This window comes from Ascaphus truei, chromosome 4 (genome assembly GCF_040206685.1).
Source record: "Ascaphus truei isolate aAscTru1 chromosome 4, aAscTru1.hap1, whole genome shotgun sequence".
NCBI lineage: Eukaryota > Metazoa > Chordata > Amphibia > Anura > Ascaphidae > Ascaphus > Ascaphus truei.
Genome location: NC_134486.1, coordinates 368,137,573 through 368,158,570, shown reverse-complemented (window position 1 = coordinate 368,158,570; position 20,998 = coordinate 368,137,573). Strand labels below are relative to the sequence as shown.

The 20,998-nt window shown below is 41.9% G+C and overlaps 1 protein-coding gene across 1 annotated transcript; it reads left to right on the top strand.

Moving 5' to 3' along the window:
* Nucleotides 1-448: 448 nt before the first annotated feature.
* MRPL24 (mitochondrial ribosomal protein L24) lies at nt 449-16,305 on the top strand. The gene is made up of 6 exons (XM_075598384.1): nt 449-713; nt 2,770-2,954; nt 3,553-3,648; nt 5,225-5,328; nt 8,328-8,458; nt 15,672-16,305. Exons 2-6 carry the CDS (start codon nt 2,772-2,774, stop codon nt 15,806-15,808), a joined length of 651 nt encoding a protein of 216 aa, XP_075454499.1. The 5' UTR covers nt 449-713; nt 2,770-2,771; the 3' UTR covers nt 15,809-16,305.
* Nucleotides 16,306-20,998: the final 4,693 nt, after the last annotated feature.

The following is a 20,998-nucleotide window of genomic DNA, read 5'->3' as shown; positions in this document are numbered from 1 at the left end:
CACACACATTGCGCAGCGCGCCCTCTCAGCATCACCCTGGACGAGGCCTAATGTGTTCACTTGATTGTTGTGTCTTACTATCTCATTCAGCATAGTTCATTTGTTTACCTCTTTTGTTATGGTTTAACATATTACAATAGTTGGTGGTACGATGCAAATAGTTATTTATAAACTGCCTTAAATAATATAATATTTTGCTTGGGGTGCTGTGAATTTGATTTTTTTTTACAGTAACTTTTATTGTAATAAAAAAAGGGAAAATATGCAGATATACGCAATAGGAAATTACTTTACAGACAATAAAAAAGAGATGATATTGTTAAGTGGAAGCTTCTTGTTATTGCAAATAAAGCCTGTTTAAAAAAAAAAAAAAAAAAAAAAAAACAGCTTCTGGCAGACGGTGGAACTACAACTCCCATGATACCATGCGGCACAGAACAATGGGCGGATAACAGTTCATGTTACAGTTTTTCTGATTTAAAACGTCAAATTCAATAAGGCAAATGGAATCAGTGTGAAAAATAGAAATCAACGATTAGAAATTAATGTTTGATGCATTCTTCAGCAACGATGTCATTTTTCAGGGTCAGAGTTGACGAGGTCAGAGTTGAGGAGGCTGGAAGTGACACCTCCATGTGCATGATACTACTGGGAGCCTTCCAGCACACCCTGAGTGTACATACAGTGTCTGAGGACATCTCATCCCAGCACAGGTAAGAACTATAGTTTCTTTAGCAACATGCCATTTTGCCGCATTGTTTTCAGTCCCCTAAAGATTTTTTATAAGGAGCATCAAAAACACAAGGTCATCTCCCTGGCTGGAAGTGAAGGCTGTTCAGCTGTTTTTAAAATGATAATAGTGGCAGAAGCCTCTTTTTTTGGGGTCATTCAAAAAGAGGTTTATTTTTTTATTTTTAAATCTCTTCAACTGGGTAAATCACTTGCTACCAGAAAGGGTGGTATAAAGGACTTAGGAAGTGAAAGACACTGAAAAAAAAGAGAAAAGTTTGTAAATAAGAGGATTATAGAAGTTAAGTAGAATAAATCAATAGGTAGATAAGTCACTTAGTCTTTAGCAAACTAAAGGTAGTCAGAATAAGGACAAAGATCTGAGAGAGCATTTGGATATGGACACACACACACACACACACACACACACACACACACACACACACACACACACACACACACACACGTCTGTCTCTGTCTCTCTCTCTCTCTCTGTCTCTCTCTCTGTCTCTCTCTCTGTCTCTCTCGCTGTCTCTGTCTCTGTCTCTCTGTCTCTGTCTCTGTCTCTCTCTCTCTCTCTGTCTCTGTCTCTCTGTCTCTGTCTCTGTCTCTCTCTCTCTGTCTCTCTCTGTCTCTCTCTCCCTGTCTCTCTCTCTCTGTCTCTCTCTCTCTGTCTCTCTCTCTCTGGAACTGGACATTTCATCAACATTTTCTTTGGGACTGGTTTGATTAATTTATATTCACTTTCTGCACTATATATTATCAATATTTGAACATAGAATTTACACTGTATTAACACTATTCACCATTCATCACATTCCTATCACAATTCACTATGATTAACACATTAGGTTAGCGCTACTATGTTTGTGTTCGTTTGTCTGTGGCTCCATTATGCATGCCCAAACTATAAGACCTAGAACAACCAAACGTTGAAGGATTACTTTATGTATCATAAGGCAAACTGTCATGGTTTGGATCCTCTCGAACGCTCCAAAGAGGGTGCTGCTAGAATCGTTAGGTTCAATGTGGGACCGCATCTACTATATATTTTGGAAAGCTGTTTGTCTGTTCGCTATGCATTTGGACACCTCTTAAAGTATCGTAACCAAATATTGCATGATGATGGTCCCTGAGATCAAGGCGCAGGTTTTTGTCAGTTTGGATACATTCTATTTTTAATTCTATGAGTTATTACAATTTCTCGAAGCAAGTCAGATATTGGGTGTTGTACCTGGTAGGCTATGTATCTGGCACGTTACATCATAATGAGAATCGGATAGCTATAAAGTTTACACAGAAAGCAGAGGAAGTCAGTTGGCACGTGAGTAGAAGGAGAGAGGTGGAAATAATTGGGAACATCATAAGGTATTAAAGAAAAGTGATGGGAAGGGGTAGAGAGAAAGATGAAAAGGAGACTCGTGAGACATCTGGCTTTATGACTCCAGTACTGCAACCTGTTCGAAGCCGGGCACTTCATCTAGTATATAATATCTGCAGGTTATATATGTATTGTGTGTATCTATATCAGACACACCAGGACTTGTGCACAATTGCCAAAGATCTTGAAAAGGCTCATTCGAGAGCCGAAACGTTGACCTTGGTAACAAACTTTTTGCATGAGTCCTGGTGTGCCTGCTATTTCTTATACACAATTTCTTGGCAGCTAAAGCACCCGGGTAGCACACCCATTTTTAGTGGAGTGCTGCTATAATCAATTATACATATATAGTAGATGAGGTTGAAAAAAATACATATGTTCAGGTTCAACCTATGCCAAGTTTAGATGACAGATACGTTATCCTATATTTGTATTTACAGTATTTCGATCCAGAGGAAGGCAAACAAAAAAACTCAGCGAAAATGTATCCAATAATGTCTCTCAAAAGAGACAATACATTCCTTCATGGTAGAATAATGACATACATTACTTTATAGGTCTGTCACACTGATACATAAAGGGTTTTCTGGGACAAGGACAATTTTGTATCTGCACCGCTCTTAACTACAACGCTGCCTCTGAATTACGTTATTTTTCAGACATGCGCCTGACGCTGCTTCTTGCTATGGCCTCTAAGGTCAAGCTGCCCCATGACTATCGTTATGGGACAAACCGGCCGGGGACAGTGGCTGCGAAGAAGAGAAACCCGCCTGGGAAGAAACGGTCAAAGGTGTTCGTAGAGCCCATAAGTAGCGAGGAGTGGAGTGTTTTTCACGGCGATACTGTAAGTAGTGAAGTGACCGCTATGGATTTGCGTGTGTGATTGTGCTGCGATAGCGCTCAAATGATTTAAATATGATGTCATCCAGCCATGAATGTGCAGAGGGGCTAGAGGAAGAGAAACTGCCCCCCCAAGCTCTCTGCTTACCCTACAGGCAATGTTGCTGTGTTTCAAGCAGGCGAAATCGGTTCGAATTCTAGTCCTGGCTCTCTTTTTGTGAACTTAGACAAATCACTTATTCTCCCAGTGCACCCCAATCTGGTGTTAATGGTCATTTTTGTCATTGGAAGATAATGCAGGATCGGGATGCGATGCCCCGCATTGGCGTATCGTTAATTCCAGCCTTGGCCTGTAAACTCTTCGGGACAGACTCTTTGTAATTGCTAAATTGTATGTACAGTGCTGCATATATTACCAGCTAGAAGAAAAGAACCCATTAATAATCTTAGTGTCAGACCTGTTTTATATGTTACAAAGGCACACGCAGCTCCCCAGGATGTGAAACCAGATCGTCGCTGCCCTCTGTATTTTATACTCCCTAAGATCCAGAATTTGCTTTATTGCCAAAATTCCTGCCTATGTTCTTGTTTTTATTTTAAAGGTAGAAGTCCTGTTTGGCAAAGATACCGGAAAGCAAGGGAAGGTTTCGCAGGTCATCCAACCTCGCAACTGGGTGGTTGTAGAGGGTTTAAACACGGTAAGCAGATTTGGACAGACGTAGGAGCAGTGGCATTGTAAGCATGTTGATGGTTTTGCATAAGATAACACTGTGTGCAGTTGCTCTGCTTTACCATCGTCACCTTTCTATCCAATAATCTATCAGCAATGGGGCTAAATGAACAAAGCATCTTGACGCACAAGTTCCCAGTGGTGGAATGTGATGAAAGGGTGTTACCAATTTTCTTTCACAAAGTTACTGCTTTTTTTTATATCTCTCTCTCTCTCTCGATATAGATATAGATATCTCAATCAATCAATCATACTTAGTTAAGTTATGGTGGGTAAAAAAAGTGCCAAAACCCTCCATAGCAAAATAAATAGCAAATATTACTGTATGCTCATGTGCAGTGGTTGACAAATCACCAAAAAATCTACTCGCCACACAAAAAAATCTACTCGCCACCTAGTACCAAACGTGTGCTGCTTGGGCCAATATTTACTCGGCCGGGGGTTAAATCCACTCGCCCGGGGCGAGCAAATGTATAGGTTTGTCGAACACTGCTCATGTGCATGTCTTAGCAGGTCTGCAACCCCCGCCTTTCACCTTTATCACCCAGCACATGCAAATGAGCATACAGTAATATTTCCATTTGCTATTTGCTTTGCTGTGGAGGTGTTTTGTCACTTTTTTTACCCACCATAACTTAACTAAGTATGGTAAAACCTATCCTGCTTCATTTTTGCCTAGCCAGTATAGCCAACCCCACACTGATGAGACCAATTAAGGTTGAAACAGCTGTCTGTGGGTGGGTTTACTGGCTATGCATCTTAACTCTGGCTGTGCTCAAAGCTGTGACCATGCAGCAAGCTTAAGCTTATAGGGAACCATGTTAATGGTTTTGAAGCAAAAGGTGGCACTGTGTGCTCGTTTGCATGTCCTTTCCCAGAATCCTTTGCTGCAGTGGAAGTGCTGTGTGCTGGGTGATAATTATGAAAGGTGTGTGTGTGTGTGTGTGTGTGTGTGTGTGTGTGTGTGTGTGTGTGGGTGTGTGTGTGTGTCAGTGTGTGTGTGTGTGTGTGTGTGTCAAAATAGCACATTTACCTGTCACTGATTGCTTCTTATTGGTTTATTTCTAAAATGTTTTACCAGGAAGTAATACATTGAGTTACCTCTCGTTTTCAAGTATGTCCTGGGCATAGAGTTAAGATGACAAATAATACATGGTTACATAAGTGAACAGCGTATACATTATATGCAAGACATTGCATGCACAGTTAGAGATAATATTTATTATAGGCGTATAACAGTTACAAACCAGATTAAAATGTGAGACGGCTTTTGTTTTGCAAGAACTTAAACTGGTGTGCATATAAGATTGTGCCATCTTCATACATGTGTATGCTCCATTACAAGCTGTAGGAAGATCATTGATGAGCACTGAGAAGAGTAGGGGCCCCAGAACAGAGTCTTGCCTTGTTTTCTATTTTGCTTGCATGTTTTTCTTGGATTTTATCAGCTATCCTGTCTACATTTCCCACATTTCAATTTAAAAAAGCAAATTTTTACCAACTTATTGTCTCTGTCCTTTATTTATTTATTTTTTCTTCTCTAGCACTACCGTTATGTCGGTAAGACAAATGAATATAAGGGGACTTATGTGGCAAGTGAAGCCCCCCTCCTGCTGAATCAGGTTTCTCTTGTAGACCCTACAGACAGGTGAGCTTTTGTGTCTTTATTCTGCTTTGACAAACTTGGGTATTTACATTTTTAACATTATATATATACACACACACACACACACACACACACACACACACACACACACACACACACACACACACACACACACACACACACACACACACACACACACACACACACACACACACACACACACTGTTCGACAAACCTGTACATCTGAACGCCCCGGGCGAGTGGATTTAACACCGTGGCGAGCTCCTATTGGCCCAAGCAGCACACGTGTTTTTTTTTTTTTTAAATTTTCCCTGCTCGCGCTGCTGTTTAATTTCCCCCGCTCGCGCTGGAGAAAAAAAAAAAAGCCGGAGGCGGGTTCATGTTGTTGAGGGAGATTACCCCGCCTCCGGCTCTCTGAGCAGTGCCTTCCCTCCTCCCCCGCCTCTCAGCAATACTTTCCCTCCTCTCATCAGCGCTTTCACTCCTCCCCCTTCCGGCAGCCAGCCCCTTCTGCGCCTCTGTCTGCCACAGGCCCCTGCAGGGCCATCTGTTGCCCCCCGCCCCCCCCCCCCAATCGGGCCATCCGCCCCCCCCACCTACATCAATCGGGCCAGCCGCCTCCCCCCCCCCCCCCACCTACATCAATCGGGCCAGCCGCCCCCCCCCCCCCCACCTACATCAAACAGGCCATCCGGTCCCCCACCTCAATCGGGCCATCCGCCGCTGGCCCCATATTGGGTCAGAGCGTCCGCAGGTTCACCACCTCCGTCATCCGCAGGTCCCACTACAGGGAGGGCCCAGGCAAGGTAACAGGTGTGCCCTGGGGGGGAGGCGGGACATCGCCGCAGCTCGTGCTCTTCCCATGTTCCGGGTGGTGAGGCCCAGGGCGGCCCTGTCTCTGTGTGGGGGTTGGGAGGCCTCGCTGGGGGGTTCCCGGGGTGCTGCGCTGATGTAACGCCAAGAAAACATGCTGCAGTTACCCACCCACAATTCACCCCCCCAACCTCCTCACCCCCCCACCCTCCTCACCCCCTCCCTCCCTCCCACCTTCTCACCCTCCCTCCCACCTTCTCACCCTCCCTCCCTCCCACCTTCTCACCCTCCCTCCCACCCCCTCCTCATCCCTCCCTCCCACCTTCTCACCCTCCCTCCCTCCCACCTTCTCACCCTCCCTCCCTCCCACCTTCTCACCCTCCCTCCCTCCCACCTTCTCACCCTCCCTCCCTCCCACCTTCTCACCCTCCCTCCTTCCCACCTTCTCACCCTCCCTCCTTCTCACCCTTCTTCCCTCCCTCCTCACCCTCCTTCCCTCCCACCTTCTCACCCTCCCTCCCTCCCTCCCACCTTCTCACCCTCCCACCTTCTCACCCTCCCTCCCTCCCACCTTCTCACCCTCCCTCCCACCTTCTCACCCTCCCTCCCTCCCACCTTCTCACCCACCTTCTCACCCTCCCTCCCTCCCTCCCACCCCCTCCTCACCCCCCCCCACCCTCCTCATCCCTCCCTCCCACCTTCTCACCCTCCCTCCCTCCCACCTTATCACCCTCCCTCCCTCCCACCTTATCACCCTCCCTCCCTCCCACCTTCTCACCCTCCCTCCCTCCCTCCCACCTTCTCACCCTCCCTCCCTCCCACCTTCTCACCCTCCCTCCTTCCCACCTTCTCACCCTCCCTCCTTCTCACCCTCCTTCCCTCCCTCCTCACCCTCCTTCCCTCCCACCTTCTCACCCTCCCTCCCTCCCTCCCACCTTCTCACCCTCCCACCTTCTCACCCTCCCTCCCTCCCTCCCACCTTCTCACCCTCCCTCCCACCTTCTCACCCTCCCTCCCTCCCACCTTCTCACCCACCTTCTCACCCTCCCTCCCTCCCACCTTCTCACCCTCCCTCCCTCCCTCTCACCTTCTCACCCTCCCTCCCTCTCACCCTCCCTCCCTCTCACCCTCCCTCCCACCATCTAACCCTCCCTCCCTCCCTCCCACCTTCTCACCCTCCCTCCCTCCCTCCCACCTTCTCACCCTCCCTCCCTCATGCCCTCCCACCTACTCACCCTACTCACACACCCCCTACTCACACACTTGCTCACCCGACTAGTCACACACTTGCCCACCCGACTAGTCACACACTCACACATTCAATTCTTAGTAGCAATTTACGCCTTTTTTTAAAAGTGAGGGCGGGGCTAGGGGCGGGACTAATGGCAGGCTGGGGGCAGGGCTAGGTGGCGAGTAGATTTTTTGGTTCGGCGAGTAGATTTTTTAGTGATTTGTCGACCACTCTCTATCTATCTTATCTATCTATCTATCTCTCTATCTATCTATCTATCTATCTATCTATCTACAGTATATATATATATATATATATATATATATATATCATCCCTAAATGAAATATTCAGGCAAAGATGCATAGTTCAGTGGCATGTTGCTGCTGCCAAACTTCCGCCATCTTAGGCTGCGCTTATAGTGCCGGCAACGCAACGTCGTGCGTAAACAAATACATTGAATCCGTCGCATGCGCTTATAGTAACGGCGACGGAGCGACCAAAAATGTTGAAGTCGGTAAAATTAAATTTTGGGAGTGACAGTTGCCACATGTGACTGTCTCTACACCAATCACAGAGAACCTACTGCACTCTGCCCGCCCCCTTCGTGACGTCACTGGCCTTGTCGCCAGCGACATCGCTCAAAAGTAAAGTGTAACTTTCGCTAGTGGTGACGGGTGGCGTCATCGCTCGCATCACAGTCGCCGGCACTATAAACCTGGCATTAGAAGGTTAATGGCTAACATGTTATAAAAGAATAAGATACTAAAGTTAATTTAAAAATACGAGCAGTAATTTGATAATTGATCTGCGCATTTTGGATTTGTCCATAAATCATATTTACACTCCATTCTGTATAGGATGTCCTTTATTTTCTCTTTGACAATATAATGTCGGCACATTAGGTCTCCTTGTTATTCCTGCATCTTTTGGCAGGCAGGACTGTTTTATCTTCTAATTTATGTTCAATCCCAAAAGGAAACCCACGGAGGTGGAATGGCGTTACACAGAGGAGGGGGAAAGGGTGAGGGTATCACTGAGTACTGGACGCATTATTCCCAAACCTGTAGAGCAGAGATCGGACGGTATCATCCCAGAGCAGTGGACAGGTGAGAATTAATTGACTGGCTTAAGAAGAGGATTCAAACCTCTCTTCATGGCCCTGAGTTAGGCCAGATATTTAGTGCAACCAAACAATACCTATTCCGATGCAATTGGTTTACATACAATCTGGTGTGGGTAGTGGTCCAGGGGAGAGGTTTGAGGAAAACTGTGAAGGGACCAGGACTCCAAGCAGGTACGTTGTGGATTTACCCATCAGTCCAATATTTTAATGCACAGATCTATTCGACTAGCCACAACATTTACAATGAGGTGTTACGCCTGATATGTTATATCCATAAGAGATAAGTCTGTGGAAAGTGTTTATTAAGTTAAGTCAGAAGGGAAATAGTCATGACAAAGTGATATGTGTGAGGCTGCAGCAGGAGTGGCAACTTCTTGTATACTAAACTCAACAGCTTCACCAGTACACCATGCCTCCTACCTATCACAATTGGGTTTAAATTGAGTGAAGTGAAGACAAGAGAGCGGCACTCCAGAGGACTGGTACAACATTTATTGAAACTTAATCGACGTTTCGGTCCATTACTTAGACCTTTTGTCAAGATACATAAGTGTGCTCCTAACATCGCTTATATACTTTATAGTAGTGTTTTTACCTGGTAGTGAGTTTTAAAAAAAAAAAAACTGGTAATGGGTACCCGGCCAAAATCAATAGTTCTACCCGGCCGGGTACCCGGTTACCCGGTTTTTCACTTACCTGCAGGGTGGCGGTGACATCTAGGAACAGCAGCAGAGGTCCTGTGGTGGTGGCAGCATCGGAAGTGTATTCAGCCGGCGTGAGACAGCAGGAATCCATTGCACAGCACTGCAGCAGGTAAGCTGTGTGTAACGCTCCATCTCCTGCTCCGGTCACGTGTTTCCTCGGTGGCTCACACACACAGCTTACCTGCTGCAGTGCTGTGGAATGGATTCCTGCTGTCCCATGCCGGCTGAAGACACTTCCGATGCTGCCACACGTAAGTGATGTTATTATTTTCAGCTACCCTGACATTACCCGATGCCGGGTATTACCCGGTGCTGGGCCCACTTCTCAGTTGTCGGGTATGGGGGATGTCCGGGTAGCTGGAAATCTGCCGTGTAATTCCGGGTTCTCGGTACACCACTACTTTATAGTGATTAAACACTTGTGAGCCTAGTATCAAAGCATAGTCACTCCCACTGACGTAATTGTGCTTAAGTGTGGACAACTCATTACCTGGTGGCTATATTGCACACCTCTTTAACTCTTTACATTATAGGGAAAACAGGCGGAGAGATCATTCAATCTGTGATGTGGCAAAAAATTATTGAAAATAAAAACATAATTAGCCCCAAAACACTTGTCAACATCACCAAACAAACATAAATATGAACAAAGAAAAAGCATAAAGTGATAGGCATACTTTGATTAAATTGAAAAAACAGAATAAAGTACACACTTTATGACCAACAGTGGGGAAACGACTTTAACCAAAGAGAGAAAATGGCACATTAATTGAATTAATAGAAAAAATATTAACTATGTATCACAACTTTAATTGAAGCTAACTTTAACTCCTTCAAAACAAACGATCCTCTCATTTCACCACCAAACATTGTTAAAATATGTATATCAATCACAGGCTGTTAATTTTCCAAAACACTCTAAACCTCCAATTCTCATGATTTAATTGGAACCAAAAGAAGTTCCAACAGAATATTCCTCATCGTGAGGTTCATATGTTAAATGGACCAATAAAGATACAACTCTATTTTGGAAGAAGCTTTAATAAAAAAAAACTTAATGAACTGTGTATGGCACGGATGGATTCAGCTGCCCATCATTGCACCTAAACATGTGAACACCCAGGATCAAGATCAAATTTTGCACCTTAGATGCTAGCCTATCGTATCCGCTCTTGGTAAAAAGACAAGCAATGTCTACTGATAACGGTTTCCCATCTTTCTGTCATAAAGGTAATGACAGTATTGATACCTTGAGTCACGTGATCATTAAAATCGGCAGACAGTATTGAGATGCAATTCCTTTCTTCAGTTACCTTAAGTCGCACATAAATTATTAATAAAATGTGGACTGTACCATAACTAGCTCACTTGTTTAAAGGTGGAGACTATCACTTTAAGCAAGCTATCAGTTCAAGAAAATTAAGGTAGTATCTAACAACTTCTTGATAATGATTAACAGTACTTTAAGTCACGTAAAGAGGCTCCTGACAACAAATATTACGGATAATAATAAATAGTACCTCATGTAAAATCATTAGAAAAGGTATTTTTCCCCTTATGAGATATCATTGAATGATATGACTGGGTTTTTTTGTGTGCCTTCCTCTGGATCAACAAGTAAGTATAGATATAGGATAAAGTATCTGTTGTCTAAATTAGCATAGGTTGAACTTGATGGACGTACGTCTTTTTTCAACCTCATCTACTATGTAACTATGTATTTTAAGTCACGTGAAAGGGCCCCTGCCAAATGTCACGGACAATACCCTACGGGGAGTCGTTGGTACAAGTGTTGAGAAACAGTTATCTACAGATATGACAACCATAGTTATAATCTTGAACAACATCTGTAAGCTTCTAGACTAATGAAATAGCTTCAGTATAAACACTTTGCTCAACTAGAGCATCCATCTCAGTACCACATTTGTTGACCGTATAGGAAGAATTTGTTAAAGATAAACAACCTAGATATTGACTGGGGATGTCAACATATTAACAACATAGAATAAGCATAGTTGACCACGATATAAGTATAGAAAAGACAGAAGATAGAAATCAAAAGTATCCTTATATACTATTGTAGCCCTGTTTTCCCCCCCTCCTCTGTGAAATTTTACAGTATGCTACCTGATTTGTGTGTGTATGGTGCTGAGGCATACCTGTTGGTTCAGGAGAACTGAGTAGCCGCGATGGTAAGGGGCAACAGGACAGGCTTTTGGTGATCTCTGGGTTCTTTTGATCAGTGGTTCAGCGCCTCCAGCTGTGATGGGTTCCTGGGATGCAGGACGTCAGCTCCCACCACAACACTCCTCACCCTTCCTGCCTAGGAAATGACACCCAGGCAGAGGTATGTTGAACAGACTAGTTTATTGGACATTTCAGCAGCTCGTGTTACAGCACAGGTGGTCTCCAAAGTCCCAGGACTTCTGGATGGTGATTACCCTGATCTCAGTGGGGTATTCAGTCATGATGGTCCCCAGGCATATGCCTGGGGTGGCCAGCTCATCCACGCCATGGGAGAGACTTGCAGCCCATGCTTTCACTTCCAGCTCCAGAGTAAGACTCTCTAACTTTGCAACACCCACTCATTAGCTTCAGGAAGGGGCGGGCTCATGTACTGTACCCATCACTGATAGGCTCACACAGGCCATGAGTCACCACCTTACTTCCATCACTTACACGTGGGCGGAAAGGGGGTCAATGTCCCCTAGATTAACCCATGAAGGCCCTGAATTTACTAGGGACTTACATCACAGATTACACTGTGGGGGAAAGAGAGGTACTTATGGACATACCATGTTACACTATATATAAAACGGTTTTAAAAATCACTATAGTATTAGAGGAAACAGTGCAACCGAAAGTCTTAAATCCACATGTGTATATACAGTATCTAACTTAAAAATCCATTAGCTTCTCGTTAAAGCAATAGCTTTTTAACATCACCACCTCTTGATCGAACATCCACATGGTCTGATCATATATCAAATGGTAGCTAGTTGATCATTCTTATCAATGAAATGCTTCGCCCCTGGTTAGGGCCAATCTAATATTAGAACAGTGCTCATTGCTTCTCTCCCTGAATGATCTGTCAGTTTACCCGACATACATAAGTCCACATTGACAATAGATGAGATAAATGATGGAAGTGGTCAAACAGGTGACATGATGTCTAATCGGGATTGATCTCGCCAAATGAATGGAATGTTTTCAATGAGGCAATATTTACACGTTGTGCATTGCATGCACAGCCTTTCTTTAATGGACTAAGGCGATATTGAGAGAAAAGATGGAGATATTTATCCACCGGGTCACCTTTCATTATAATCCCTAATTTTTATTACGTCTGAATCCAAATAAAGGTCTCACGTTGAATAAAAGGAAGAAGTCTAGTGTCCATTCTTAATATAGGCCAATGTTGGGATACTATTGGGATATTATAAAAAAAAATTTTTAAGTGAAACTTCTTTGCTGACACCTACCGAGTTTTTATGGGGAAAAAATCTCGTGTTGTCACGAAAAACCATGACGGAAGTGATGTCGCGCTATTGCTGGTCGCGCGTATGCGTATAACAACCTTCTAGGCCACGGAGATTGTAGGCAGTGCATGCGCAGAAGAGGAGGTTGTAAGCCGTGCATACCTCCGCTGCGCTATCACCGCTAAGAAGTCAAATTACGGGCACCTTAGAGTCTAAAGTACATCTTAGCCAACTGCATGTATGTGATCAGCTACTAATTCATGTTGAACCAAGTCACAATACATATATAGGCAAAACTACTTCAAAGTACATTACTCAATATTATCTCTCTTCCCTGACCATCTGCACTGACTGTATGATAGACTTTTGAGCCAATGCAGCGGCATCAGAAAGTTTCTCCTTAAGGAGCAAATAACAGCTGTACAGTAGCCACGTAGACACAATGGCAGATAAGTGAAAGGTGAAACACACAAACGGCCAATACATGTGCTCTCTATACATATACATCAGCAGATTCCACAGTGTACGGGAAACAAAGAGTTAATGTATGATCGCAGTCAGTAAAGTGATCAACACACTGATGACTGTGTGACTGTGTGACTATTGTAGTAGTTCTTTTGACAAATGATGTTTAATGTCTATGAAAACACCCAGTGACACTATTACCGTTAAGAAGCTAATTACAAGCACCCAATATTCCTAATAACATAAATTTCAGATGTATGTACGGGATCATCTAATCACAATAGATATACTGTATGAAGACACGATTACAGGAATGCCCTGCAGACCAGCCCGATAACCTGGGAACAGCTACATAGTGGCAATACTAGCTACAGCTGAAACAAACCAATAGTATACATCTATCGGCACGGAAAATCACAGAGTGATGTCACCATAGAGCCGTGTATACATACTCCCATAGGTACAACGGACTAGCTATAGAGGATACACAACATCCACCCACTAACGGGCACACCGTGGCAAGCATAGTAGATAGATATCACCACCCCAGTACACAATACTGAATGGTCCAGCACTCTGTATATAAAGAAATCAGATCATTGGTAAAGAACCAAAAAAGTGAAATTTAATATATGCACAAGTGAATAAAAAAACATACAATTCCATACATAGAAAACTGTAATAACATATAGGTAGAACCACATATGGGGGTGTGGGGGGGAAAGAGGTGTGGGGGGGAAAGAGGTGTGGGGGGGGGAAAGGGAAAGGGGGGGGAGCAAGATAACAAAAGGTGGGTATAAAGGAGAGTACAGGGGGGCAACGTTTCGGGGAACACCCCTTTGTCAGGCCCATTCCCCTTAGCCCCTGAGGGACAGAAGGGTACTTCCCTGGCTCCACAAGAACACAACCAAGCCCCACATAGTGACAAGTAAACCCTCCATTAATACTGGGTACTACAATGGGAAGATATAATGCAGTATGCAAAAGGATGTTGAGTGAGGAGCCGGCGCGTTTGGACAATTACACTGAGGACTGTGGTTTGATTCACTTTCTCTATTTCAAATGACCTTTGGACGTTTTGTCCTGCATCCTTTTTGATATCCTGTTTTTTCAACTTTTGTATTACACCACCCCAGTACAAGGAAGTTTCTATTACACCACCCCAGTACATCATTACCAACCACAGGAAGTTTGAACACAGAACTAATCCATGGACATTCAATACTGTGCACAACACTAAGGGATTTTTACACCTTACATATACCAACTTACCGAACGAAAACGGTTTACTGAGTGGATATCTACAATTGCTGGGTGTCTCTTTGTTACCCCTGCAACCGCAGAGACGTCTGCAACAGTTATTCACAAGTAATATTACAGTAGGGCTCACAGCCAACATCCAGCGCTTTATCAACCAATAACCCTGGACGCAGTACTAACAATCTCCATGCACAGTATATACATACAGTATATTGCATGAGTCCACTCTGTATATACATATATACATATGCACAAGACATATCAGTGTATCAACAGCTAAAATAGCTTTGTGTGGCTGACTATACAGATTAGCATCCACGGTATAATTCACTTGGGACTCATGTACTAGGAGTTCACATACAGTATTCTTGCGCTAATATCACAATTTTATTGATATAGTTTATTGATATATGTTATTAAAGTTTCTTTTTAACTGTTCATTTAAGTTTCGCACTGACCATACAGAAAGATATATATATATATATATATATATATATATATATATATATATATATATTTGTATATATATATATATATATATATATTTGTATATATATATATATATATATATATATATATATATATATAATAATTATGTACTGAAGTGCGACGATTAGAGGGATACTCTGAGTGGACTGTGCCTCTTTGACACAGTCCATTCTATCACAAGAGCATTTATTAAGAATTCCGCACCCCTTGCGGTAAAATGATAAATCTGATCTTCCTATTGTAGGAATATTCTTAATCAGAAATCGCCTAGGTATATGCTGCTCTCTATGGTAATCGGATAAGGTAGTCCATGTAAAGTGAGATCAGTCTCCCATTTTTTTACTTAATGTCTTGGTAAAGATCAATAGTTTTCAATGATCTAGCCAATTCATGAAAGGTATTTTTTAAAAAGAATACTTGCAATTTCTGTTTCAGAGAAAGTAACTGGTTTTGCACATTCCACAATGGCAGTAAACTCATCCATATTTAGAAAAAAACAGTCCTTTTCACTTTATGAACTAAAAAAAAAATGGAGTTTTTCAATCTAATGTTTCTTGATTCCTTTCATATATCTGCAGATGTAGAAAATATACTTATTGTTTCGGGTGCCACCTTCCATTGGGATCAGCTATGCAGTAAAGGAAGATAAGGTGCACCCTCCTGACTGTGTCATAAAATGCCAAGGCAGGAGGGTGCACCTTATCTTCCTTCTTTCCATCCTATCACATCCATCTGATCTACATGGAGAATGCATGTCCTCTTTTACACTGATGAAGCTTGCTGTTGTTTTATTTGTTAGATGGCCCAAAGGACACTTCAGTGGAAGATGCTCTAGATAGGACGTACATCCCCTCTCTGAAGACATTTCAAGAAGAAATCATGGAGAAGATGGGAATTGTGGATAACCGCCGACAAAAGAAATCCTTCTGGTATTAAAGTATGTGGACTCTGAATTAAACACGACGTGGGATTCCAATAGGTTCAGCAACGTAACGATGTATCTGTGCATTTTGTCCTCTTTAAAGCAAGTGGAATTCTCCTGAAAACTGTCATTCTGCATTATTATCCAATACTGTGTCTGACATCACACTGTTACTGGGTGTCTAACTGCAGTTCTAATTAATTACAGAAATGCACACAAAATCAACAAAGAATTGGTTAGTGACCGCATCTTGGAAGTTTTATTTTCACTAGAAGGCACTTTGAGTTATTCACCAACATTTTAAGGAGTACATCTCGATCAATTTCAGAGTTTAGTCAGTTGTATTCCCCCTTGCAAATGTAATTCAAATGTAATCTCCTTTGTGTTCGTCGGCTGTGTCCCAGCTGTACCTCGGTTTGGATGGATGTTTTTGATATTGGGCAGTGTGCTGACTAGTAAGAAAGTGTTTCTTCTACCCCCCCTTTAATAAATATTCAAAATCTCAGGCAAATACTGAATCTGGTGGTGTTTTATCTTTTTCCTGCTGCAGAGCTGTGTTTAGGAAGGTCACAGACTGTGACAAAATAAGGAGTGCACATTAACCCTTTTATTTCGTTAACTGGCAACGAAGGGATAAAGGAGATACCAGCAAGCTGGCAGCTGGTTGAAACCTTTTAAGAAGAAATGCAACTTATTCTAAACCTCACCTGTAACTCATGGCGTTAAGCTAGTATTGCACTTTGTGGTAAATAGCTGCATTTCACGCGAGGCAGCCGCCCGCCTCTAAGTTACATGTTAAACCTGCCTATGATCCACTGTAAGAGAGAGTGAGTATTGGAGGCCAGTCCCAGAATTCCACATGAATGCAGGTTACATTCACACTGCACACATTCAGGATAAGCACAGGATGAGTCAAATACAAGTAAGTCCAATTTTGTACCAGTCTGATTTTATATTAATTATTTTCCAAGTTCTTTTACGGTTGAGTCCTGTTTATACCTGTTGACCTGGCAACGGAAATACAAAGCTGCTGTATTCAGCCCTTTCTACATTGTATGCAGTAACGTAACGTCTTATTTTTACCTTTTTTTTTTTTTTTTTAATGTATTCTTCCTTAAGACCGGAGACCAGCATCTAATGTATTTAATAAAAAAAAAAAGTTTTTAATTTTAAAATAGTGTTAGGAGTATTGTTACGCACAGTTTTCTCTCAATTAATTTAACCTTTTGAGTGCTAGGTGGCATTGCGGTATCAGCGTGCCATGGCACATTGTGGTTGTTTTCTTGGTTTCATTCCCTAGCAAACCAGCAAAAAGACCATCACATACTCTGTGTTAAAGCAGCAATCCCCCACCACATGATGTATTTGTTTGAACCTTTCCTGGACTAGGGGGTCCCGCAGACGATCCATGGTACCCCAATTGACTAGAAAGTTGCCATTTTGGACCAGGACAAATGTAAATCAGTTGTAGTTTTGTATTATCCTTTAATGGACCAACATTCAATTTTGGAAAGTTTTCTGAATAGTTTAGTGTTCACAGAGCTTTCAAAACTTTTTTTTTTTTTCTAGGTTTGAAGCATGGGGTCTCCGAAGCTGAACTGTGTTAATTTCAGCTCCCACGTACCCCTGCTTCCTGTGATACTTGCTGTATTCGCCCGAATATAGTACGGCCTCGCACATAATACGTCCCTAAAGTTTTGAAGGTGTTCTACATGAAAAATTAAAGGTGTTAGGCTGCTCATATAATCCAAGCACAGTTTTTGGAAGGACATTTTTAGGAACAAAACATAGCACTATATTCGTGCCAATTCGGTATCTCTGTAGGTGATGCTGGTAGCAGCTCCGGATGGGCTATCAAAATGGCGAATTTAAAGCTCACACATCACGCGGGCCAATAGGAAGCCATGATGTCATCCCTTGCAGCTTCCTATTGGTCTGCGGGACCATAACATTTAAGCCTGCGGTGCTGCTACCCGCATCACCTACGGATGTATGTATCTCAGGAAGCAAGGGGTTGAGGTTTTAAAAGTTCTTTACATTATAATCTCCTCCTTGCAAAACTCTCAAGTTGATTTACTAAAATATACCATAATCTGCAACACATTTGAATCCCGGTAACTTTTTTGGGGGGGGAGAGTGGCACCTTTTAACGCAATAGTCTTTCCGGTTTCTTTTATTTTTTTTACGAAGAATTAAAAACCGGAGCAGCATTGGCATTGCACATCTGATTCTCCTTATTGTAAAACGAGCAAGTCTGTATTAGCATTTGTAGAACAACAATTCCGTTGTATTGCTCTATGTGTAACGCTCAGCGGATACTTTGCTATATAGTTGTGTGAAAAAGAAAGTACACCCTTTTTGAATTCTATGGTTTTACATGTACACATGACATGTGACCTAAATATTATATCTATGGCGCCCCGCACATAACCCCAAAAATAAAAGGATATATACAACCCGGATCAGGTGCTGGATCAGGTGTAGGGATGTGCTCCAAATGAAGAGGATAACATATAATAGGAAACAAAATAAAAACACATATAGCGTAATATTGTTATACAATGGGCACTGAATCAATACAGTGAACCAAATAATAAAAAATAAAAATAAAACAAGTTAAAACAAAGAGCTGGGAGAAAACAACAGGTAATTAAAACACATTTAATAAACATTTAATATTAAACAACATATTAGGACATAACCATAGTTAAACAGAAATTAGGTCTGCTAGAAATGCTGCTGTAGCTGAAGTGACCGCTTACCAGACGTAAGGTAGTGTTGGGCAGTGGATAAGTCAGAGAGTATCCCCTCTCGTGTACGTGAACCAGCTCATGGCGTCTCCTCTGTGTTGCGGATGTAGTGTCCCTCAATTCTCCCTTCTGTGCTGTTCGCCTCCCGGTCATACAATCTCAGACCTCGGTGCGCAGTCAGCTCGGGAGCAGGGGGAACCGCCTCCACAGATTCGCCAGACGGGGATCTCGCCAAAGATCTAAACAGCAGCGGCAGATTCGCCGCGTTCTGAACTTCCAAACAGCATATACGATGTAACTGTCGGTAATTGTCACCAGAGTAGGCAGCAGGGCCAGCAGATACCCACCCTACGCGTTTCGGAAGTAAACCTTCCTTCCTTAGGGGGAAAAAGTTAATGATTCGGTCCCTGTAAGTCCATGACATTTATAGTCCTGATTAAAAGGCACAGTGTACCTGTTTATCGGTTCTGACATGCGCAATGATGATTACAGTGCTGTTAGATGTCCCAGCTCAAAACAATGGGGAAAAAACGACAAGAATAATGTACAAACATAGAGAACAATTAACAAACAAGAAAAATATATAAATAAACCCATATATAAAGTTAATAATTGAGTCATACATGATAATAACAAGACATGTTAAATATCCATGTTAAGTTATGTGCAGTGCGCCAGCTAATATCTAAATATAGATAAGTGTACATAAATGTGCATAGTGCTAATAACATCAACTGTGTGTATGATAATAATGCTAATACTAGGAATAAAAAATAATAAATAAAGTGTACAAAGAAGTATAGTTATTGAATAGAACTGTGTGGATACAGTCCAAAATGTGCAACATGCTTGGATAGATCTATATTGATCTGGAAGAGATCCAATGATGGCAATAAAAACTATATTTCTTATAGAAGGACCCCAAATACATTTTTTATATATATATAATAAATAATAATATACAATAAACAATACATATTTATTATCTCCCACTGTCACTATTTTTTATTATTTATTATCATCATTATTATTATTATTCTGTCAAAGATGAGTCTTTTTATCTACTAAAAAGGATTTTAGGTCAAATTCAATATTGAGACCCAAAGGTGCCAGAGTGCAAAGTTCGTAAATCCAAAAAGATTCACGCCGTCCCAAGAGACTTGTAATATTTCCTCCCCGCCAAAAAGGCTTGAGGGCTTCGATGGCTATACATTTAAGGCCCTAAGGGTTCTTGTTGTGCACTTGAAGAAAATGACTCGATACATTATGTGTGATTAGACCTTTCTTAATATTGCAAATGTGTTCGTATAATCAACGTTTTATGGGTCTTGTTGTCATACCCACATACTGCAGACCGCAAGGACATTCAAGGAGATATATTACATGGGTGCTATTACAATTTATGTTTTGTTTGATATTAGAAATTTTAGATGTGACTGTAGATGTAAATGAAGTGTTTTTGAGGCTATATCTACAAGCTATGCAGGTATTGCAGATATAGTATCCCTTATTGGTATTGTTGTTACGGCTTAATGGTCGCTTCAGAGGACAACTTGGAGCTACCCTTTGTCCAATATTAGGGGCCCTAGTAAATATGATCTTTGGATTGATAGGCAAGATGTCTGCGAGATCCTCGTCTTTTCTCAAAATTGGCCAATATTTACAGATAGTTTGTTTTATAGCCGGGGCCATCTGGTTGTATTTTGTGTGATGAATGGTACTTCCGAGATGGTGTTTAATCTATTTTGTTTATACTGTAAAAGAACACTTCTATCCATGGTCTCCACCTCAGATATAATTTGGTCAAGTTTGTTAGATGGGTATTTCCTAGTTATAAATTTGTTTTTCAAATCTTGTGCTTGTGTATTGAATGTTTGAGAGGTGGAACTGTTCCTTTTTAATCTTACAAATTGTCCTTTAGGTATATTGTTTATCTATGTTGGGTCATGGTGGCTTTTTGCGTGTAGATAATTGTTTGCTTGTACAGTTTAAAAAAGTTTTGGTATGTATATTATTGTCTTTAATAAAAATAACCAGATCTAAAAACTCTAAAGAAATGTTGCTAGAAGTAAAGGTAAATTTTAAATTAAAAATATTATCATTCATATACTGTTTAAATAATTCTAATTGTGGAAGAGAACCTGACCAAATAAAAATAATATCGTCAATGTAGCGCCAGGTTCGCACCAAAAGGGCAGCTGGACCAAATAAATTGATCTTCCCAGCTGCCCATAAATAGCTTTGCATAGCTTGGTGCAAACCTGGTGCCCATGGCGGTGCCACATACCTGTAAATAATATGCATTATTAAAATTAAAATAGTTGTGTAAAAGAATAAATTGGATGCCTGAAATGATGAATGATTTGAATGCATTAGAAATTGAAGGATCTTTATCCAATGTTTGTTGAATAGTGTTACAACCCTGTACATGGTCTATGGTCTAATATACCGTTG

What these genes read in the sequence shown, in the direction of transcription:
- MRPL24 (XM_075598384.1), top strand. Translation starts at nt 2,772, where the DNA reads ATGCGCCTGACGCTGCTTCTTGCTATGGCCTCTAAGGTCAAGCTGCCC. An exon ending in GTGTTTTTCACGGCGATACT is followed by an intron (nt 2,955 to 3,552) that starts GTAAGTAGTGAA and finishes TTTATTTTAAAG; the next exon opens with GTAGAAGTCCTGTTTGGCAA. An exon ending in CTTGTAGACCCTACAGACAG is followed by an intron (nt 5,329 to 8,327) that starts GTGAGCTTTTGT and finishes CAATCCCAAAAG; the next exon opens with GAAACCCACGGAGGTGGAAT.